Source organism: Capricornis sumatraensis, chromosome 1, assembly GCF_032405125.1.
Source record: "Capricornis sumatraensis isolate serow.1 chromosome 1, serow.2, whole genome shotgun sequence".
Lineage (NCBI taxonomy): Eukaryota > Metazoa > Chordata > Mammalia > Artiodactyla > Bovidae > Capricornis > Capricornis sumatraensis.
Genome location: NC_091069.1, coordinates 18,165,830 through 18,173,444, shown reverse-complemented (window position 1 = coordinate 18,173,444; position 7,615 = coordinate 18,165,830). Strand labels below are relative to the sequence as shown.

General features: G+C 50.9%; 1 protein-coding gene across 2 annotated transcripts; it reads right to left on the bottom strand.

Annotated features, from left to right (window-relative positions):
• Positions 1 to 4,473: 4,473 nt before the first annotated feature.
• Positions 4,474 to 6,784, bottom strand: ID2 (inhibitor of DNA binding 2). 2 transcript variants are annotated; one of them, XM_068970962.1, is made up of 3 exons: positions 6,333 to 6,784; positions 5,957 to 6,020; positions 4,474 to 5,157 (listed from the first exon to the last, which is right to left on the bottom strand). In XM_068970962.1, exons 1-2 carry the CDS (start codon positions 6,678 to 6,680, stop codon positions 5,964 to 5,966), a joined length of 405 nt encoding a protein of 134 aa, XP_068827063.1. In that variant the 5' UTR covers positions 6,681 to 6,784; the 3' UTR covers positions 4,474 to 5,157; positions 5,957 to 5,963. The 2 variants fall into 2 exon arrangements, 1 of the variants encoding a protein (XP_068827063.1); XR_011144826.1 differs by having other exon boundaries at positions 5,957 to 6,784.
• Between the last annotated feature and the right edge of the window lie 831 nt (positions 6,785 to 7,615).

Here is a 7,615-nt window from a genome sequence, read left to right as displayed (position 1 = left end):
TGTGTAGAAACGCTCTGGTGGTTTTTCATCTGGGTTTTAACTTTTGCATCAAGTTTTCAATTTCAATATCTTGGGATTGTCTTATGTTTTCAATTAGTTCTTTGATTTCTTTAATCATTTTAGTCATTCTCATTCTTTATAGTTCTTTGGTTCCTAATCTTTCTCTTCATTGTATCTATTGACTCTCTCTAGCAGTAAATTGTTTTCCAGTGGTTTTAAAAAAATTTACTTTAAACTTACTTTCAGCGAGCCATTAAATATGAGAATTTTATGTGGTCTATATGGAAGGCTTTTCTATCCAGAGAAGTTTTCCACTTGCTACTGCCAAACACCCTAGAAGCATCACTAGATAGGACCCCAATTTATATTAATTTATGGGCATTAGCACAGTGGCTGGAGAAGGAAATGGCAACCCACTCCAGCGTTCTTGCCTGGAGAATCCCAGGGATGGGGGAGCTTGGTGGGCTGCCACCTGTGGGGTCGCACAGAGTTGGACACGACTGAAGTGACTTAGCAGTGCAGTGGTAAAGAAACTGCCTGCCGACACAGGAGGTGCAAGAGATACAGGTCTGATCCCTGGGTCGTGAAGATCCCCTGGAGGTGGGCAACTCGCTCCAGTAGTCTTACCTGGAGAATCCCATGGACAGAGGAGCCTGGAGGGCTACAGTCCACGGGGTCGCCAAGAGTAAGACACGACTGAGTGTCTGAGCACACACACACTGGCATTAGAATTTCTGAAACTAACTGGGTAGTATATATTTGAACCTGAGGGCAGATCTACCGATATGAATTTTCAAGGGAGCTATTTCTTTCCCAGCCTGAACTCAGGCTGACGGACTTTCTTAGGATCTAGTGAGTAATGCATTTTTTTAGTCTGTACTTCAGCTGAGGGGCCTTCAAGGGTTCTGCGTGGTGGTCACAGCTGCAGCGTCCTGCTTCCACGTGCTTTCCAAACCTTGATCCCCATCCCGTCGGGCCAGTGCCCTTAGGTTGCCGAGCCAGGAGCCCCCAGCCAGGACGGCCACAGCGGTGGGCACTCCCCTCCTCCCTCTACTCTGCTGGAGCTCTGTCTGCACGTGTCCTCTGCAGACTTCCCTGGCATTCTTGTGACCTCGGGCTGGTGCCACTCAGAGTGCCTGTGTCCATGGTTGGCACTGAACACAGTACCTGCGCTGAGCTTCTCAACCCACCTCACAGCCCCTGTCTCAGATGATCTTTATGACGAACCAGAAAGACATCCGAAGTCTTGGCAGTGTCATCAACCAGAACAACGACACTCGGAGCCTGGAGGCGCCTTCCCACCAGCACAGAAAGGGAGGGTGGGTGGCAAGTCAGGCTACCGACTCTCCGAATGGTCCTGGAGCCACGTGCCCACACTGTGGAGAGCGAGCCCCATAAATAATTAACATTGATTTTTTTTTTTTTGAGAAAAGCTCCACAGTACAGCTTTTTATGGACAAGAATGCTATTTCCTTTTCAATTCAGAAGCCTCTTCTCCATTCCAGTAGAACACTGGGCCGAGTTGCTCTGTCCACGAACAGCTGTGCATCTTTCCTCACTCAAGTCACATCTCTGAACCCAGTTTCCACAGGATAGAAGATGTATGTCTGCCCACCTCAGAGGATTTATCCATGACTTTGAGGACTAAGAGTAAATGTAAACTGACATTTATTGTTTGAGGTTAGTGTGACCTTGATTCCAAAATTAGATAAGGTCTGCACAAGATACCACAGCTCTATTTCATTCTCAAAAATTCCAAGCAAAATATTGGCTGACAGAACGCAACAGTGTCTATAAAAAGTAACAATACGTTGTGTTCAGGTAGGATTTTTTTAATCTGTTTTTTTAATTTATTTTACTTTACAATATTATATTGCTTTTGCCATCAGGTAGGATTAATTGCAGAAATGAAAGGGTAGTTCACATCAGAAAAATCGGTATCATATACTAGAGAAATAATTTCAATAAATATGGTAAAAGTATCTTACCAAATTCACCCCCCAAATTATGATTTAAAATTCTCAAGAAATCCCTAACAATGGAAGGGTTGTTCCTAGAATGATAAAGACTATATATTACAACAAAATCCTAGAGTCAGGTCATCCATAAGGGATGGAGGGTGACCTGTGCTCCAAGGGCCAGGATAGGATAAGAATACCCACTCTCACTCACCCCTATTCCTTTAACACAGCATTGAAGATTCTGGCTAAAGTGCTTAAATAATTCAGAAAAATAAATAAATAACATTCAGTTAAACAGAAGCTTAAGGTAAGAGAAGGGAGAACGTTCAGGCTTTCGTTGGACTTCACAATTCATTTTTCTCCACAATCCCCTTATCATCTATTTGAGGCCAAGGATCACATCTGATACTTTTTAAAAAAATTCAGGACCCCACCTGGTGTCAAGTTGGTGGTAGATACTAGTTTGCAAAAGGGATCTTATCCAAGTTATGAAGTAGTAAAGATGAAATGAGTCGCATGTGGAAACCACTGTACATGTGCTAGAGAAGTAAGCTTGCAGGACACCATCCTTCATTTTCAAAAGGCTGCATCTCCCTGATGCCAATTTCACTTCTAAGCCTCAAAGCCCCCCGCCCGCGAACGGCCCTCCTCGAGGCGGCCACCAGGTGGCGCCCGGCCTCCACCGGCCGGACCCGGAAAGAACCACTGGGCTCCGACGCCCCAAGTCCCCTCGGAAGGGCTCCCGTTTCCCGGACGCGGCTGCTCCCTTAGGTCGTCGATCGAAAGGCGCGAACTGCCCGCGGCTCCCAGCGACGGTGCGGGCCCGGCTCGCCCCACGCTTCCCTCGCAAGACCAGGGAGCCTTCGCGCGAGGTCCCCTCCGTCCGGGTCAGACACCGTCTCGGTCCGAGCAGACTGCGGGCGGGGCACCGAGCCTGGGGTCTGCGCCCCCCGCCACCCGGAGGGAAAGGACGCTGGTGGCCAGCGACCTGGCCTGGCGCTTCCCGCCCTCGCCGCTCCCGGGTGCAGCCCCACGCGGAGTGGCCGGTCGTGCCGGGCGCTGGAAGGGCGGAGGACTGGTGGACCGACGGCCGGGGCCAGTCCTGAAGGGCGGCCACGGTCGGAATAACCGGCTCCGGACGGGGGCCGCCGCCGGAGCCTGCCTCCCCGGGGGTATGATGACCCACGACAACAGCGACGGCCCCTGGATCCAAGGACCGGCCCACCTGCGGGCGAAGATGCGGTCCGGGGGCGGGGACGATGCGCAGCGCGCGGGTGATGCGCAGAGCTGGCCCGGCCGGCTGCACGGGCCCCACCCCCGCCCTGGAAGGGTGCAGGAGCCCGGCGATGCTGGGACCGCCGGTGCCCCCGCCCCCGCCCCCGCCCCCCGCTCGGGCCGCGAAGGATTCCGCGTCTGGCCCGGAAACGCCGTAGCCGCCCGGGGCGGACTCGCCGGCGCCACCCTTACACCTGCTCGGCTAGGCCTGAGACGGTGGCCCCAGGTGAGACCCCCTCCACCCCACGCCCCATCCTCACCGGCCCGTCCTCCCCGCTCCTTCTCCAGGTCCCGTCCACCCCGGACCGGCCTTCCTAGCATCCTACCCCCACCCTCAAGCCACGCGACCCAGTGAAAGTGTCTTCCAACATGAGAAGGTAGTATCAATATACGGGGATACAGATGAATTGTAAACACGTACCTACACCAGCTCTGCATTTTAAAGCCAGGTCCCAGCGTTGCCACGTGAGGGATGCAGTGGACACAGCACTCGGATCCTTCCCTGCGCAGTCCAGGCGCAGCCAACGGTGAAGGGCGATTTAAAGATTTAAACAGAAACCTGTCTCGGAGCCCCGGGCAGGGCCCAAGCCTCCTCCCCAGGCTGGGTGAGCTACAGGTGCAGGAGGGAGCTCGCGGCCATATTACAGCTTCATCCCCAGGGCAAAGGGGCCTTAGGAGCAACGAGTAGCATGGAGGGTTGTTTTTTTTCTTTTTGCCCCACCTCTAAATCTTAAAATCAGGTTCAGAAATTCTGTGGATTCTTTTCTTTCCTGATTAACAGCAGTTTCATTTGCTGCAGAAGTGTCTTATCCACTCAGACAGGTCGTCCTCCAGATTCCACATCTAAAGTGCTAGGAGGCCCCACCACAGTAACTCTTGGGTTGGAAACCCCACCCCAAGGCACAGAGCTACTTTTTCCTTGACAGACTAAAAGAAACTTCTGGGTTTACAGACTCCCCAGGACGGTCAGCTTCCCTAAAAAGCAGCAGCAGCCCTTTACCCCAGAGTGCTAGCCCTGACCACACATCTGTCTGATAAGGGCCTTCTCCGCACTGCAGATTCCAAGCCTTAGGGGTGGTAGAAGCGATGAAGGAGGAGGGATTAAATAAAATGGCGAGATAGAGACAGAATCTTAAAAATCATTCAGAATTCAGGCATTGACTTCAAACATGTTTTATTATAATCTTATACAGTCTACATAAATTTGAACTTGTATTTATTTGGGTTCAGTTATAACATAGCATAATAAAAATCAAAGCACTGGTCCTCTGAAATAAAGCAGGCAATCACCATTCAATAAACACACTTGATTTATTTTGTATAAAAGGGTTAGGTTTACAACTAAACTTTTATAAAAAGTTTAGCATGAATAAGTACATCATTACACTTTGTATGCAGAAATGTACATTTCTGCCACTATACAAGAAAACTCTAATTAAAGAGTTCACAAGGTTTCACTCAATATATATATATATTTATATATAAATATATACACAGCATTCAGTAAGCTTGTGTCAAAAAGGTAATTTCTGACCAAAAGACTTCATTTAAGTAACTGAATACTGATCCTTCTGGTATTCACGCTCCACCTTTGAAAAAAGGCAAAGTCTGCTTAAATTGGGCAATTCCTTGTGATTTTAACGTTTTCGCTCCCCATGGTGGGAATAGTATATAAAGAAAACCTTCCAACTGCAGAAAGGGCATTTAAAAGTCTTTTTCATAAATAACTAATATCACAGTCCAGGTCAGAAAACACCCTGGGGAAGTTGATCATTCTTAAGTTTTCCTTCCACTTTTTTTTAAAGGTCCATTCGACTTGTTGTCCTCCTTGTGAAATGGTTGAAAAATAAGTTCAGCGCCTTAAAAGAGCCTGTGGATTTGTTGTTGTTGTTGTGCAAAGGGAAAAAAAAGTCATGAACACCTGCAAGAGATCGGGAGAGAAAGGACTGTTTAGGAGGTTTTCACCTAAGGGCAGAGACAGGCAGACTGGCGCCAGGAGGAAGCCGCAGTTTGAACATTTAACCAAACACTCAAACATTGGGCAAACCCTGGCGTCCAGATGCAGCGCACACACTCGGCCTGGACAGCGCAAATTAAACATTAAAATAGCAGAGACTCAGGGGAAAACTTCCCAACGCAATCTCCTATTTGGATCTCCAACGGCAGTGCTCACAGGCGCCAGTCTGCTTCTTGTAACAATTATTTGATTGAAAACAGCCCTTTAGTTAACAGATAGGGAAGTCGGAATCCCACACCACAGGGTCTGAGACACAGGGTAGCAATGCTCAACTAGCCGATCCCAGGGGGCTGGAGTTTTGGGGAAGGAGGATCCCTATGGAATTTGCGGTGATAAGATTAATCATATGGAGGTTAGTACCTCATAGTACCAGAGCAATAGCAGAAAACAGCCGGGGCATGTTACAGGCGCACAAGAAGCCAGTTACGTATTCTCCTTCACCACCTTGGGAGTAAGTTACAGGCATTGATTTTTTCTTTTTCTTTTCTTTTTCTTTTTTAAAGAAAACGTTCTGGGATTTTGAATAACAGAAGCTAGATGGCTCTTCATGTCTAGTACGCGTAAACAATGTACTACGTGCAACACAACGAAGTACACGTTCATTTACCAAACCCCCAAATTTTACAGATACGCAAGTACCTACGCGCGCACACACACACTCCAAGCGCCAGTTCACCAACGGGGGACACAAGCAGACACTCACCATTTATTCAGCCACAGAGCGCTTTGCTGTCATTTGACATTAATTCAGAAGGGAATTCAGAAGCCTGCGAGAGAAAGGTGGGGGGGAAAGGCACAAGACGTTAGACAACCTTAAGGAGAAAGAACCTCTTTAAAAAAAAATAGTTTAATTTTGAACAGCAAGTTCCAATAACCCACGTTTATGATGAATTCAGACTCAGAGGCATTCACATAACAATTTCACGCACACGAGTCCTTCCACAGCAGATTTGTTTGTTTGTTTAAATGACTGTAACAGGGACAGTGATAAAGTTATTAGCCCCTCTGTAAGTCAGCGACTAGGGCCCGCCGCCTGACAACGGCTCTACCCGAGCATCGCTGGGGGGAGCGGGTCTTACCTGCAAGGACAGGATGCTGATGTCGGTGTTGAGGGTGGTGAGCGGCGTCCTGGACGCCTGGCTCTGTCCGGGTCGCTGGTGGTGCAGGCTAACGATGGTGGGGTGCGAGTCCAGCGCGATCTGCAAGTCCAAGATGTAGTCGATGACGTGCTGCAGGATTTCCATCTTGCTCACCTTCTTGTTTTGCGGGATGCTGGGCACCAGCTCCTTGAGCTTGGAGTAGCAGTCGTTCATGTTGTACAGCAGGCTCATCGGGTCGTCCACTGGGGTTTTGCTCCGGGAGATGCCCAGGCCGTGGTCCGAAAGGCTGTTTTTCCTAACGGACCTCACTGGACTGAAGGCTTTCATGCTGATCGCGGGGAAGGGAAGCGAAGCGATTGGGAGGAGGGAAGCGGGCTGCCCCGAAGCTCAGGCCGCCGCCGCCGCCGCCGCCTCCTGCGAAGCTCGCTGCGCTCGGCACCGCGCTCGGCTCAGAATGAAGCGGAGAGCCCGGCCCGGCGGCTTTTATACGCGCTCGCCGGGGCCACACGACCCGGCTTCCCCGCGACCCCATTGGTGGGAGGCGGCGCGTCCATCAGGCCGGGCGGGCGCGCCCATTGGTAGGTGCGGGCGCGAGGGGAGAGCTCCGTCCTTCCGCGTTTGCAGCCAATCGCCGTGGGGGTGGGCGGAACGGGCGCCAGCCCAGCTGAGGTGGTAAATAGAGTACTGTGAGCGCCGGGCCCAGGGGGACCTGGGGGTGGGCAGGGGCCGGGGGACGGCCGAGCGACGGGAGCAGCGGGGCGCAGACGCGGTGGGGGCGGGGACACCCCGGGACCGTAAGTGTGCACCCCAATTCCAATCCCGATCACTAGGCGGGACCCTCCCCCTAAAGGTGCCCCCCGACGGAGGCTGCTACTCCTTCAAGCTTTCAGCATCACTAAGATCACAGCACCCCCGCGGAGTCTGCACGGCAGAGGGGGAAAGCCACCACGGTTCCCCGCTCCTCCCGGAAAGTCATCAAGACGTTATGGAAAGCATTTCCGAAAAAAGGGAAAACGCAAATAACTTTGCCATCGACAACTGATGTTTGTAGATTGACATCGGCCTCTTAAGATCAGGAAAAGCTTTATAAAAACAAACCCCAAAACACCCACGCGCGCGCATTTCAACGACAGGTTTAAGTGTGGGATCGTGCAACCCGGAGCAACGCAGAAGGCAGTATAGTAAACTCTGTGAAGTGAGTACTTACTGGATAACCGTGCTGATCGCTAAGGAGCTCGAGACGCGCGGGAGCCTTCCTGGGT